Source organism: Grammomys surdaster, unplaced genomic scaffold (assembly GCF_004785775.1).
Source record: "Grammomys surdaster isolate TR1022 unplaced genomic scaffold, NIH_TR_1.0 125849, whole genome shotgun sequence".
NCBI lineage: Eukaryota > Metazoa > Chordata > Mammalia > Rodentia > Muridae > Grammomys > Grammomys surdaster.
The window spans coordinates 927,769-943,343 of NW_021620675.1; the positions used below are offsets into that span (position 1 = coordinate 927,769).

The 15,575-nt window shown below is 44.0% G+C and overlaps 1 protein-coding gene across 2 annotated transcripts in view; it reads right to left on the bottom strand.

Moving 5' to 3' along the window:
- Positions 1 to 2,596: 2,596 nt before the first annotated feature.
- Lix1l (limb and CNS expressed 1 like) overlaps positions 2,597 to 15,575 on the bottom strand; it is a 25,145-nt gene continuing 12,166 nt past the window's right edge. Inside the window, exons 2-6 of one of the 2 annotated variants that reach the window (XM_028789807.1) lie at positions 13,104 to 13,267; positions 9,207 to 9,347; positions 7,552 to 7,647; positions 6,730 to 6,807; positions 2,597 to 5,207 (exon numbers count right to left, since the gene is read on the bottom strand). In XM_028789807.1, coding sequence (XP_028645640.1) covers positions 4,965 to 5,207; positions 6,730 to 6,807; positions 7,552 to 7,647; positions 9,207 to 9,347; positions 13,104 to 13,267 — 722 coding nt within the window. In that variant the 3' untranslated portion in view covers positions 2,597 to 4,964. The remainder of the gene's footprint in view (positions 5,208 to 6,729; positions 6,808 to 7,551; positions 7,648 to 9,206; positions 9,348 to 13,103; positions 13,268 to 15,575) is intronic. The other variant, XM_028789808.1, reaches the window with a different exon arrangement.

Genomic DNA, 15,575 nt, shown 5'->3' on the forward strand with positions numbered 1-15,575 from the left:
TACATTCTGAAACTGGGGAAATGACCACAGGATGTGTTCAGGAACCCACTAGATCTACTGTGAGTCAGACATCAGCCAAAACTCCATGAATCACCTGACCTCCATAAGCCCCTAATTTAACTGGAGGGCCACAATGTCTCTTGGGATCTCCTGGGATCAGCATCAAGTCAGAACCAGTATCCAATAGACCCCGGAAAGTCTGATTATTTCCTTTCCCCCAGTGTACAGTTACCCTTGTAAAAGGCCGTAGGTCCCTCTGGGAAGAACTGGAGAAAAGCTAACAGCAAAACTTTGAGGTATCTGATCAAGATCCTTCCTCAGGGAAACCTGGCCACCCCTTCATCCAAGGGCTTCTGAGTCTGCAAACTGGCTCAAGTCTGGAAATTGACTGGCCGAGATTGCCTTTTGCCACAATCCAGTGTAGCCTTTCTTTCATTTGAGAATTTTTCTGCTTATACAGATCAAACAGATATGCAGTAGGCTTCCTATTTTATGCCTGGACCAGTACCAAAGGTCGGAATGAGTCATGCCATTATAAATTTCACCTCTCCTGTGCTGACCATTACAGGCTATGTCATTATAAACATTTTGTCTACGTTGACTATTATAACTATGATCACCTTGACTCTGGGTGATTCAATGCTGCCACCTGGCCCCTGTTACCTCTGGGCCCAATTAAGCCCATTGAATTTAATTCATCTAATTGAGCAGCAGCATCTCCAACCCTTGAAGAGGATTAGGTTTTACACAATGTAACCACTCTAGGATTGCAATTTCCATGAGCTTTAAAATCCCTTCATCAACACTAAGCCAAGGGATATCCGGCATCTCCAACTCCTTTTCAGTAGGCCATCTTTTGATAAACGCTTCAGCCAATCATTCAAACAAACTTCTGACACGCCCCCCCTTTTTTTTTAACTGTGGGAGCTTCCATATTAAACCTAGGATCTCCGCTCAGAGCGCTCATGTCAATACACTCAGCCTGATGTAGTTTTATGTTCCTTCCACCATTATCCCACACCCTTAAATCCATTCCCACACACATTCCCCAGACTTCTGCTTGAGTGAATTAGCAAACTCATTAAGCTCCTTAGTAGTGCAGCGCATTTCCTCATGGACCACACTTTCTACCTCTCTAGGAGCCTGCTTTGCCTTGAGTCTGGTTCTAGGTCTAGAAGAAACTATTGGAGGGCCTTGAGAAGCATCAGTATTGTCTTGTCTGGCATTTTCTTCAGAGAAAGTCACTGCTGGTTTATCAGACTCTGAGGAATTAATTTCATCATATGAAAAGGGCATTGTTTCAAGGGGTGGGGCTGAGGGTACTACTTCCTCAGGTGAGGTAAACCCTTGAGAATCTGAAGATTCAAAATTTCTCAGCTTCAATAGAGTCCTCCCACACATCCCCGTCTCAAGATATAGAATCCCATTCTTTGCCAATTGATACCCTTACTTTAACTGCTGACACCCTCTGAGCTGAGACTTGAATTTTCCCTGTAATTCAGCCAACCTTATAATGAGGGTTTCAGTTGATTGTCTGCAGCTTGAGCCCTCTGGCTGCTGCAGAGAAGATTCTCTCAAGGACACACTTAGAGACCTTTAGATTGTTTACTTGATCTGGAGTCGTTCGGTTTTATCATACAGCTCATTCTTTTCCTTCATCAGTTTGTCCAGAGATACTAAGAGCAACAAGCCAGCAAAACCATTTTCTGATTTTCCCCCCAACTTGTAGAAAGCTTTGTACACCAGGTCACCTAATTCATCGCCAGTCACAATTAATGGATCAAGATAATCAAAGGCAGTAGCTTCTTTAAGCTTGAAATATAGTTTCCACCACCGGCCTTCCATATTCTCCAAGCTCCCAGGAGAGAGAGCATCTGGAGAGGTTTCAGTAATTGAAGGTGCTGGTGAATTATTAAGTCAACTCCAGAGTCTTAAGATTCATCCTTATACTTCTGCTCTAGAACCACTCCCTGTACCAACTTCTGTGTTAGTCAGGGTTCTCTAGAGTCAAAGAACTGATGGGTAGTCACTATAGTAAGGGAATTTGTCATGACTTATGTATAGTCTGTAGTCGAACTCCTCAACAGTCGTCAGCTGTGAATGGAAGTCTACGGATCTAGTAGTTTCTCGGTCCCACAAGGCAAGCAGGTAAAGAGAGAGTCTTTCTTCTAACAATGTCTCTATGTAGGTCTCCAGCAGAAGGTGTGGTGTGCCACCACACCTGGATGTGGGACTTGCTTTGTCCCAGATGACCTTGAACTCAGAGATCTCCTTGCCTTGTCTCCTGGGATTCATAGCCACTATGCCTCAAGATCTCCATGCCAAGATCCAGGTCAGAAACTTGTAACTCCCAGCCTCAAGATCAGGATCACAGGTAAGCCTTCCAATTCTGGATTGTAGTTCATTCCAGATATAGTCAACTTGACAACCAGGAATAGCCATTCCAGAGGCTTAGTGGCACATGGCCCTGACCTCAGTACTTGGGAAGTAGAGATAGAAGGATAGAATATCCAAGGCCAGCTTTGGCTACATAACAATTTGGAAGCCAACCTTGGCTGCACATCCTGTCACAGGGGGAAAAAAAAGTCATTCTGGCTTACTAGACAAAAAAAAATTTTAATTGTGTAAAATTTTACATAGAAAATACATAGATAGTACCAAAAGGATAACTAAAATCTTCAACATCAAAAGTGAACAGAACAATTTTTTTCATATTCTTTGGAGTCTTGGGTTTCTGAGAAAAATAATAATTCCAGTAGGTACAAGGAGAATTCTTCCCCAAACTGATAACCCTTAATGCATCTTACACAAAGAAAGGTGCACAGGAGAAACTGGAGGATTCTTGTTATCTAGGTTATAAATATCAATTTAAAACAGTGACACATATCGTGTAATGCAGGAGCCTCTGTTCCAACCCAATGTGTTTTATGAAACAAAGAGACAGAGCTAACTAAAGGAATCAAAAAACCCTTTTCCAAGCTCTGACACTGTTCTAACTGGACCCCTACTCTGATCCCATGTGTCCTTGTCACAAAGATAATTTTAAAAACAAGGAAGCTGCTTTTCCCCTTGTTCCTACCCAGTGAGCTAACTGATCTAACCCTGCTTCCTTCCTTCCTCCTTCCTGCCGAGTCTCTCGATCCCTCTCCTGCTCTTTCTGCAGTAGAGATTAAATTCAGGCCTCACATGCCAGGCAGACTCTTTTCCATTAAGCTATATCCCCAGCCCTGTTTTTACTTCATGTTTTTGAGACAGAGTCTTGCTAAGTTACCCAGGTTGCCCTTTGACTTGCTCTAGCTGGGATAGAACTTGAATTTCCAATCTTGCCTTAGCCTCCTTTGTAGCTGAGATTATAGACCTGCACCACCAAACCCAGCTCCTAATCGAAAATCAAACTGCAATTGTCAAACGGGAAGTCGAATTATTGTAGCATTAACTATCCCAACTTGATAGAAAGTGCACTGAACAATAACACAACACAGCAGAGACCACAGAACGAAGAGAAATTGAGCTTCCTACATAAAATTCTCCAACAGTACAGAGCCTACCTATCCTCCAGGTCAGTTTTCTCTTCACACACAAGTAACCTGTTGTGCTTAAGAATCACATTCCAATCCAAGCTTTGTCTACCCCTGATCTTACAGTCAAGGTGGAGAAGAAAGAAGCAGGAAATAAGAATCCAAGGTGTGGACACTTCAGAGTAAGCAGCACAGCTCAGTGGACAAGAGAGGAACATGGTTCTCACTAAACAGAACAGCTACAGTTTCTAAACAAAATGCTTCTTGTTGTTGAAGGAAGGCAGCTAGTGTGGGATTCACTGAAATCCTAGCATGTGAGAGGCTGATGCAGGAGGTCTGGAGTTCAGGGTCATTCTCAGCTACAAGGAGAGTTTGAGGCCAGCCTGGGTTACATAAACAAAATGGAAAAAGTGTGTGTGTATACACATGCACTTGTGCATGTATGTGCAAGTATGTCTTTATTACATCTGATGAGTGAGAGAAGTGACTCCAAGGAATGGTGAAAGGCAAGCAGCCTGACCCCTTACCCTCTTCTCACATCCAGAAATCCAAACTGCTAACAGGGTAGATAAGCCCAGAAGCAGCTTAGGTAGTGCACCTACCCTCTGCATAGGAATTGGGTGTATACTTCTCTTGTTCTTAGGCAGTTTCTCAGGAGTGACTTTAAAATAAAAACTAGGCCAGGCATGGTGTCCCATACCTATGATCTCAGCAGGATACAACCACAAGTATGCTGCCCTCCTAGTCTATAGGATGAGTTCCAGGCTGTAATAAGATGTCTCACAAAACAAGAGGAAGCCAAGTCTCCTTCTGGACATGAAAGAGCACTTAGAGGCAAGGAAAAAGGGAAGTGAGCAGGAGAGGTGTATTGGAAGATCTCTTCAAAGCAAAACACGATGCTCCCACCCTATTTTAGTAGAGTAGAAGCCAAGAATATGGAGGAGGTGGAGCACATGCTCCTTAGTCCCACTGTGGTTTTATTAGTGGGAGGGGAGGGGTCTGAGACAGGACCTTACACACTGTAGCCCATACTGACCTGGAACTGCCTATGTAGTCCAGGCTGGCCTCATATTCCAGCAATACTGCCTCAGACTCCTGAGTGCAGAGATCATAGCTATGAGTTATCGCATACCTGTCTGCTGACTTAAAGAGACATGAGCACTTAGTAAACTGTACAGGTTAATGAGTTAGAGAATCTGAAGGTTTAAGAGTCAACCATGCTCTAAAATGGACAGTGATATTTCAAAGGTAACTACATCCCCAAACTGGAAGGTAGAAAAGGGATCTCTTACCAAATAGGAAGCCAGGTGTAGAATTTATACATATATATCTATATTTTAAAGTATAAAATTGAAAAAGTATATACAGAAATCATCATCCTACGTCTTAAAAAGGAGACATACAAAAAAAGGGCCCGAAGAGCCATGGCGAGTAGAGGGTCTGTGCTCAGCAGCTGGAGGAGTGCAGAGTGCCCAGCTGCCCGGCAGCCAGCATGAGAATATCTTTCTTCTCCTTGTGGAAGCGCAGCTCCTTGCCCGCCAGCCGGGCTTCATCGAGCTCCCGTTCAGTGGAAGCCAGCTCTCTTGACAGTGCCCCTGGCACACTCTGCTCCCGGCTCACCCAGTCCAAAGCCATTTGGTGGCGAATATCATCATCCAGGGCCCGATGAGAATAATGCGCCAACACCTCCTGGTCAGAGGGGAATGCAAAGATCACTGAGAAAGTAAAAAAACATTATACACATCCTAGAGCACAGTGACCCCAATGGGTAAAGACATGGTCCTACACATTATATAGCACAGTGACCCCCAATGGAAGTTAGCCTTGATGTCTGACCTGAAGTTAGCACATCTGTCCTATAAAGAGCTGTTTTCCCCTGTCTTTAAGAGTTTATGTAAAGCAGGATTGGGTATGGCAAGAGGTTGAATACAAGCACAGATCAGAGGAGCACAGGGCTCTGCTGTGGGGAGCACAGTGAAGTTCAGAGCAGCCAGAGCTCGGGCTCAGGGACAGGTCACACCTTCCAGTACCCCAACAGCATGCAGAAGGTGTTTGACTTAGGTGGAAAATGTGGCCATCTTTTAAAACAGAATAAAATCTAAATGTGTGAAAACTTCAGTACACTATCTCGGTCGGTCGGTCGGTCGGAGATAGGGTTTCTCTGTGTAGCCCTGGCCATCCTGGAACTTCTTATGTAGACCAAGTACACTGTCTCAAGTCACCACTGGCCCTTGTTCAAGGGTCTGTAGGAATTCCCATAACTTGGCAAAATTATGTTAAAAATGCAATGGCTATTTTATCTCTTCTGCTCCAGCTAGCTCCTTTTTGTTCTAGAACGAGTGGAAGGGTTCCATGAAACGATAAAGACAGATCCACAATTAGTGTGATAGACTTGGTCCTTCCTGAGTTCTTAGAAAGACACTCAGAAGGTGATAGTTTCAGAGTTGCCAGCCTGTCTTAGAAGGGAGGCAGAGCAGACTAGTTCATGTTACAACAGCCAGGAAACAGAGAGGACAAAACAACAGGGCTGTCTGTTTGTTTGATTTTGTTTTGAGACAGGGTCTCACTGTGTAGCACTACCTGGTGTGGAACCTGGTGTGGAACTAGCTAAAACTCAGATATACCTGCCACTGCCTCCTAAGAGCTAGGATTGAAGGTGTGAGCTATCAAGTCCAGCTTAGCCAGAGTTTCTTTTTTTTTTTAATTATTTATTTTATTTATATGAATACACTGTCACTGTCCCCAGACAAACCAGAAGAGGGCATTGGATCCCATTACAGATGGTTGTGAGCCACCATGTGCTTGCTGGGAATTGAACTCTGAACCTCTGGAAGAGCAGTCAGTGCTCCTAACCTCTGAGCCATCTCTCCAGCTCCCACCAAAGAGTTTCTTAAGGGAAACTTTATGGTGGGGAAGCAAGGCAAAAGGAACACAGTGACATTCAAAAAGCAAAGAATACAAGAGCAGGCTGGGTGCCTACAGAAGGCAAAGATAGGTGGATCTCTGTGTTCAAGGCCAGCTATATACTACAGAGTGAGTTTCAGGACAGCTAGGCATACACAGAGAAACCGTGTCTTCAAAAACAAAAACAAAACAAAAAGAATACAAGAGCAAAGAAGATGCGCAAATAAGGCCTTCAGTAAACATAGCCTGGTAACCATTTAACAGCAGAAAGGAGCTCTCCTGCCCGTTTCCCTCCAGTGACTCCTACCTGTCGAGAGCACTGTCTCTCCCTCATGGCCTTAAGGCTGCCATTCCAGTGAAGCAGCTGAAAAACTGTCATCAGCTCCTGAGGGAAGACGAAAGGACATGCCAGTGTGAAGGCCATTTTTGTTGTCAACCTGATGATGATCCCTGCAACTAACTAAAACCCACACTGCTGGGTACACCTGAGTGATTTTTCTTGATTAGATCATTTGAGGCGGAATGACACCCCCACCCCCTTAAGTCTGGGCCACACCCCATGGCAGTCTCTATGAAGCACATGAAGACAGAAGCTTGTTCTCTTTGCCTGCTTGCTCTTGCCCTCGCCAGGAAGTCCATTCCTTCATTGGCCTTACAGCCTACTCCTTTGGGATTTTGGTGTGTACTGAAGGCTAGCTGAGACATCCAGCCTCATCAACCAACCAGCTACTGGATTCTAAGAGACAGTCATCGTTGGAAAAGTCAGACCACAGCCTATAAGCAGCCACTCTAATAAACTGTGTGTGGGGTGGACGTGCATTCTATCAGTTCTGTTTCTCTAGAGAAGCCTGACTAATACAACCAGGATAGTGATTTTAAGTTAGGAGACTGCATCAGAATCACAGGGGAGACTTTTTACAAATCACATGGTAGAAGCATCTGTAATTACCAATTCTGGAATGCACCCTGAGGGGGAAGAGAGGTAACTGTACATTGTAAAATCTAACCACTTTCTCTCCCTGTGTTTTTTTTTTTCTGAATAAGGAGGTAAAGATTAGTAGGTGACAATAAACTTGCTGTGTCAGGCTGCCCTGCATTGTTAGAGCCAGGGATGTGAGTGGAAGCGTACCTGGAACTCCAGCATTGACTTGCCCTTGTTAGATTCCAGCATGAATCGGAAGGCACCAATCCCCGTGTTTGGGTTGTCGGCTTCCTCTCTGTTACCCTGGTAACAGAAGAACGAAAAAGACAACTAGATCTTCAGTCAGAATTATTTTGACTGGCAGTGTCCAATAGGTATTAGCCACATTTTTGTTCATGTGTGCATGTGTACTCATCTGGAGGCCAGAGCTAGTGCTTTTCCTCAGGAACATGAACCACCTCCTGTCACACAGAGTGGTTGGCCTGAGGCTCACCAGGTAGGCTAGACCTAGGGCTTCCCAGCCCTGGAAGTATACATGTGAGCTGCCACACTCAGCACTTTAAATGGGCTTTGAGGGTCAAAATAAGGGCCTCCTGCTTGCAAGGCAAATGCTTTACCTGCTAATTCATCCTCCAGCCCTTCATGGGCCACATACTTAATTGTTTAAAGATTTTTTTATGTGTGCATGTTTGTGTATCATGTTTTGAATGTCAACAGAGGCCAGAGGAAGGTAGCAGCTCCCCTTTGGAGTTGGACAGCTCAGCAGACACAGGGAACCAAACTCTGGTCCTTGCAAGAAGCAGCAGTGCTCTTAATTGCTGAGCTATTTTTCTAGCTCCCAATTGTTCAATTTAAAATTTTTCAGTTGCCACATTGAAATAAAAATAAGTAGGTTAAGAGTATAGAGTCTGTGTGTGTGGAGGGAGGCCAGGTATCTTCTCTCTCTCTCCACTTTATTTGTTCTTTTGTTTATTTTAAAAATTTATTAATTTATTTTATGTATGTGAGTACACTGTTGCCATCTTCAGGCACACCAGAAGAGGGCATCAGATCCCATTACAGATGGTTGTGAGCTGCCATATGGTTGCTGAGAATTGAATTCGGGACCTCTGGAAGAGTAGTCGGTGCTCTTAACCTCTGAGCCATGTGTCCAGCCCCTGGCTTTTGTCTTTTTTTTGGTTTTTGGTTTTTTAATTTGTTTTCTGAGACAGTTTCACTGTATATCTCTGGCTGTCCTAGAACTCAATCTGTAAACCAGTCTGGCCTTGAGCTCAGAGATCCACCTGCCTCTGCCTCCTGTGTGCCCGGGATTAAAGATGTGTACTACTACCACCTAGATGATAAAAAATTTTCTTATTATTTTTGTTTGCTTGAAATAGGTTCTCTCCATGGCCCTGGTTATCCTGGAACTTACATGACCATCATTATAAAAAATTTTGAATTCCACAAAGCTCGAATTAAAAGTATCAAGATACCAAAGAAATATAAAGATAAATCAATAAACATAAAAGCACACATAAAGAATTAAAGTCAGACTTGGAGCACATAACACACACACACACAAATTGGTAGAATAAACAGAATAGAAATGCAGACAAAAGGGCTGGAGCCATGGCTCAGTCATTAAGAGCACTGGCTACTGCCCCAGAGGACCAGGGTTCAATCCCCAGGACCCACATAGCAGATCAGAATCATCTATAAATCCAGTTCCAGGGACCTAATGCTCATCTGGCTTCTAGGCACTGCACATATGTGGTACACCCATATATACAAAATAATAAAAGACATAAAAGAACAAAAATGCACCAGTTCCCCACCTCTCCCATCCCCCATGCTCCCTCCTTCCATTTCCAAGTTCTTACATTGAAAGATGCCAGGGCCTCTGAGACACTCTTCTCAATAAACTCATCAGTAATTCTTCGGGATGGATGCTCATTAAACACGGAGTTCATTAATGCAATCTTTGCAGCACTTCGCCGGGCCTCAGCTTTTGTGGGGCAAAACTAGGCAGGAGAGAAAGAGTGAGACTATATACACATGTGCATCTAAGGGGGGGGGGGAGGAGCAGCAGGGAGGACGCCACTGAGGAGGGAGGAGGAGCAGCAGGGAGGACACCACTGTAGAGGTAGAAGTGGAGCAGGGAGGACACCACTGAGGAAGAGGACATTTGGACACCATGGATGAATCAGTTCCATTCATCAAACTTTCCGAAGCTTTACTGAAAAATGGCATGGTGTTTGGAAACATAATTTTGACTCAACATCCTGAAGTCATTAAAGAATTGGAGATGACTACTCCTACCAAATTGAACGCAGAGCTGGGAAGGCTGCTGAAGTCAGCAGATAGCCATAAGACATGGAAAATGCCTCTATTTAAACTGTCAACTGATTAATTACTCAAAAGCCAGTTTGTCAGGCAAGGGTCTCTGAATTCTAGGTAACGCGAGATTAAAGCGAGGCCGTGACCTGTTGGAAGCACCCATGTGGGGTTCTTCCGCTGTCTCTTAGCTGTGAGTTTCCTATAGCAGATCAGAAGATATACCCTGATGGATCTAAGTCTGAAGATGTCTTTTTCGCCCACAGTAAATGCAAGGAAAATGGGTCACTAAGGGAAGGAGCTTTTTTAAAACAGTAACCTACATGGTCTTAGGGCAAGTCTGATGTTCAGAAGTCAGATCATCCCAGCTTCAGATCCCTAGCCAAATGATGTAATTAGTCTGTAGCAGGTGCTGCAGAAGCCTCTGCACCTTTGTCATTCATGATGAAAGAGGAGCGATGTGGCTTTTTGCTTTTGTGAGACAAGGTCTCTCTCTGTGCAGCCCTGGCTGTCCTGGAACTCACTGTGTGGAACAGGCTGGCCTTGAACACACAGAGATCTCTCTGTCTCCCAAGTGCTGGGATTAATGGTGTGTATCACCACATTGGCTCAATGTTTCAACTTTCAAAGGGACAGTGGGAAATGTTGTCACTTAATTATATTGATAAGTCCTAATTTCCTTGGAGGGCAGTTCCCTCTGAAACAGCATATGGAACTTGATACATCCACATTAAGGTTTTTGGTTTCTTTAGTTTCTCTATTTCTACTTACTACCAGCCTGTTAACCACTTTATCCCATAATATTACTACTGAAAAAGTCTGCATGAAGAAACCACTAAGAAAATTCCACTTGCCAAGGGGGATGTAAAATAAGCTCAAAGAAGCCAAGAACAGAGAATTTGACTTTCAGAAAGTAACAAATCTAAGTAAAACTCTATCCTTCAGATTGTAATGAGATAAGGAGGAGCCATATTATTCTGAGGAAATAAAAGAGGCTGAGATGGCCCAGTGTTAAAGGACTTGCTGCACAGGTATGACAGCCAGAATTCAGATCCCAGGTTCTGGAACCCATATATATGATGCCTGCCTGAGGTTCCAGCCTCTGGAACAGCAGAGCTGGGCTCCCCCAGAGCAAGCTCCATAGCAAGAGCAGCCATGTTGGCAAACTGTAGGTTTGAGATTCCACACTGATGAGTAAGGTGGAAGACTGACTGAGGATGTTTCTCTATGTCAACCTCGGGATTCCACATGCACAACAGACATGTGTACATGCACCCACATATGTGCATACCACATATGAAAATGGAAAACTTGTGTAATCTCTAGTCTTCCTGGGCTTATATTTATTTATCTGAAATAGCTCAAGTGTTGAGCCAAAAGGTTTAGTCATCTGATTTAAAACAAAGCTACCAAGCCAGGCATGGTGGTGCACATCTTTAATCCAGCACTTCAAGGCAGAGGCAGGCAAATCTCCATGGGTTCAGGGCTGGCCTATTCTACAGAGTGAGTCCCAGGACAGCCAGGACTATAAGCCCTGTCTATGAATGAATAGATCCTGTGAATAGATAGATAGATAGATAGATAGATCAAGATTTCCTTAGGGCTTTCTGTTTAAGGCAAAAACTGAGCTACAGTGGCTTTTATTCATGCAACAGATAAATTGCCGTCTATATGCTAGTCTCTGAATGGGTGGAAGGTTTTTAATACTGACCAAGAAGGAAGAGAGTTTGCAAGGCCCTGGTTTCAATCCTATGTGTATACACACATATATACACATACACAGAGGGGAAAAAACAGGTACAGTTGGCAACACTTGCAAAGACAAGCAGTAATGATACATTGTAAGTCATATGATGAGGAAGCCCAAGATGCTGTGGACACAGCAAGGGCCCCAACCATATCTAATGGTGACACAATCACATGAAAACTAACCAAAGATGTCTATTATCTTCTTTTAATTCCTATCCAGACTCTTTAAGATGACATTTGGAAGGCTGACTTCCTCTCTGAAATGGAAAAAAAATGAATTCTAATATTCACACGAATCTATATAATTTCTTTTTAAAGATTTTTACACTCTGTTGTTTTATTTGTTTGTATATAATATGTATATAAATTGGGGCATGAATGCCAGTAAAAGCCAAAGAGAGTGTGGGATGCCTGGAGCTAGAGTCACCAGTGAGCTGCCAGAAATGAGTGCCAGGATCGTAACTTGGTCCTCTGAAAGAGCAGCCAGTTCTCCTAATGGCTGAACCATCTCTTTGGCCCCTACAATTTCTCACTATCCTATAAAAGTTTTCAGATATTGTCTTTCATATCTGTATAGAACCTTAGCAAAAGGAAAACTTTAGAAACAATGTAACCAGGAAGCAGGCTTTAGCTCAGTTGTAGAGTGTTTGCCTAGTGTGCTAGAGGCCCTGGGAGAGGCCTCCAAGCAAGCACTTCATGAGTGGGGCACCAGAACTCCATGTCTGATAATCCCAGCACTGGGGAGATGGAAGCAGGAGGGTCAAAGTTCAGCATGATCATCCTTAGCCACATATTTTGAGGCTGGGCTGGACTACATGAAATCCTGTCTTTAAAGAAAAAAAAGAAGGAAGAGGGGATGGAGAAATGACTCTTCTTGCTCTTCCAGAGGACCTGAGTTCGGTTCTCACACAGAGAACCCATACCACAAGGTTTATAACCACCTGTAAGTCCAGACCCAGGGGCTATCATCTTCAGGCTTTAATGGTACTGAACACTCACTTACATATCCCCCTACAACACAGATACATACATGTATGTGTAATTAAAAATAAAATCAGAGCCGGGCAGTTGTGGAGCATGCCTTGAATCCCAACACTTGGAAAGCAGAAGCAGGCAGATCTCGAGTTCAAGGCCAGCCTGGTCTATACAGCAAGTTCCAGGACAGCCAGGGTTGTCACACAGAGAAACCCTGTCTCAAAAACCACCACCACCACCACCACCATCATCAGAGCTGGAGAGATAACTCATTGGTTGGAAGCACTGGCTGCTCTTACAGAGGACTCAGGTTGGATTCCCAGCACCCACATGGCAGCTTAAAACAATCTGGAACTTTTGTTCCAGGGTATCTGGACACTCCTCAATGTGTCACAGAGACACAGAAGCTAGTAAGACAGCCACACACACTTCAAAAAGAAGAAATGGCAAGAAGCTGGAGTGTGATCGATCATGGAAGCCAGATTAAAGCCAAGGTTGGCGCTGGGAGGTGGAAACAGTAAGAAAGGGCAGGTGCAGTCATAACTGTGTGCTGACTGGGCTCCTCTGTGATCGCAGCAGCTTCGGATGCTTGCTGAAGGGTTGGCCCAGAGTTAGTAATCAGATCCATGACATTAGGCAGAGACTGATGGCCAAAGTCATAGAAGTTCTTATTAGCACTTACAAAACATTTACCCTTACTGCAGCCTCATGACTCTTACCTGGAAACTCCCGAAGCAGCTTCCCCCAGGCAGAGTGACATAGCAGACGTAGGGAGGGCTGTTGGAGGGGACCATCTCGTACACCACCAGAGCCCCGTTCTTCAAGTCAGCGCCCCGAGACTGCTTCATCTGCCAGAATTCCTGAAGGGCCTCCACCACATTCACTGCAAGAGGGCAGACAGAGTAATAAATCAGCATGCCAAAGTTGGGCTTTCTTCCTCCTTCTCTTCTTTCTCCTCCTCCTCCTCCCCCTCCTCCTCCCCAATGTTCTAGTTCCTAGCTTCTTAAACTATAGGGGTGTGACCTCGTATGGGGTGAGGTAAATAAATGGGAGAGTGGGAAACTGGGAACAGAAAAAGGATTCTGGATGTGCTGTAACAAAATTAATTCAAAATCAAATGGGAAATGAGCCTACAGTGTTTCTGACAATGCCGCTGGAGGAGGACCCTGCAGCAGCCTTGGTGCCTTGTGACACCACAAAGATGGCTGAAACACTTCTGCTCAGACTGGAGATGCTTATAGGTCACAAACTGCACTGTCTCTTAACACAAAGTTTCTGCATCTTATGGATACATAATAGTTTCCAAATAGTTCCAAACAGTATATTTTTTGATTGTATTGTGTTAAAATGTTCAATTTAAAAAATTGTTTTGTGGGGCTGAAAAGATGGCTCAGCCATTTAGAACATTAAAATGTTAGATTTATCTTTTATTTCTTTTTATGTTTATAAGTGTTTTGTCCCCATGTATACCCGAGCACCACACATGTGAGGTGCTAGCGGAGGTTAGAAGTGCACATCAGATCACCTGGAATTAAAATTTGGGTGGTTGAGAGCTACCATGTGGGTGCTGGAAACTGGACCCGAGTCTGTTGAGCCATCTCTCTAGCCCTGCGATGTTTGCTTTTTAAAGTTGCTGGTTTAAGTTTGATTAAAATGGATAGATGATGGATGGATGGGAACATAGATAAGTGGAGGTCACCAAGATGACTCTTCTTAAGCCTGGTGTTCTAGTTCCATTCCTGAAATCCACATAAAGACAGCAGAAGAGAACTGACCCCATGGAACTGTTCTCTGACCTCCACGAACACCATAGCACAAACACCCATCAACATGTATCATGCATACATATAAATAAATAAGTAGTACAATTTTAATTGTTACATGAATCTTGGCTTGTGATTCAAAGTTTTCTTTTTCTTTTTCTTTCTTTTTTTTTGTTTTTTTTGTTTGTTTGTTTGTTTGTTTTTTTCCGAGACAGGGTTTCTCTGTGTAGCCCTGGCTGTCCTGGAACTCACTCTGTAGACCAGGCTGGCCTCGAACTCAGAAATCTGCCTGCCTCTGCCTCCCAAGTGCTGGGATTAAAGGCGTGTGCCACCACTGCCTAGCCAAAGTTTTCTTTTTAAAGGCTTATTATTTTCGTACATGAGTGTGTGTGCCTGAGTGCATGTGTGCACCGTGTGTGTGCACCATGTGTGTGCAGGTGCCCATGGATCCAGGAGAGGTACTGAGTCCCTGGACCTGGAGTTGCATATTTCAGCCCAGGACAGAGTTGTTAACAATTTCTGGAACGGCCCTAACTACTTCTGCCACTCTGTACTAAGTACTACTGCAAATCAGCACTCAGCACTGATGATGATGGGTTCACAGTGTCAGCAAACTTTAAAGATGTGGATGATGCTCTATAGCCACAGTGTCCAATACGCAGCCTAGGTTTACTGTGTTAAGAAATAACACAGGTGAGTGAACCAAATGAGGAATAGATATACTAGATGCTGGTGGCGCACGCCTTTAATCCCAGCACTCTGGAGGCAGAGGCAGGCTGGTCTTTGAGGAGGCCAGCCTGATCTACAGAGCAAGTGCCATGACAGCCAGGGCTACACAGAGAAACCTTGTCTTGGAAAAAAACCAACAAACCAATAAATAAATGCAAATAGACAAGTCCATCTGTCTCATTAGTATGCATATTTGTCTTAATCTTTAATAAATGGTAAAACTATATGTATACTAAAGAACTGTTTTGGGGGCTGGAGAAATGGCTCAGTGGTTAAGAGCACTGACTGCTCTTCCAAAGGTCCTGAGTTCAATTCCCAGCAACCACATGGTGGCTCACAACCATCTGTAATGGGATCTGATGTCCTCTTCCGGTGTGTCTGAAGACAGTGACAGTGTATTCATATACATAAAATAATTTTTTAAAAAAGAACTGTTTTATTGTATCTGTGTGTGTGTGGCTTTGTGCGTGTGTCTGGGTGTGAGTGAAGGTGCACACACCACAACCCATCTGTGAACAAAAGACAAACTTGGTTTATTAGTCCTCCATGTCTGCCCTGCTTGTGGTATTGCTTCTTGTTCATCACTACTAAGCCATGCTAGCTGGTCTGCGAGCCTCCTGGGATTTTGATTCCATCATCCATCTTGCCACAGGCACACTGCGGTTACAGATGTACTGCACTGCATCCCACAGGCACACT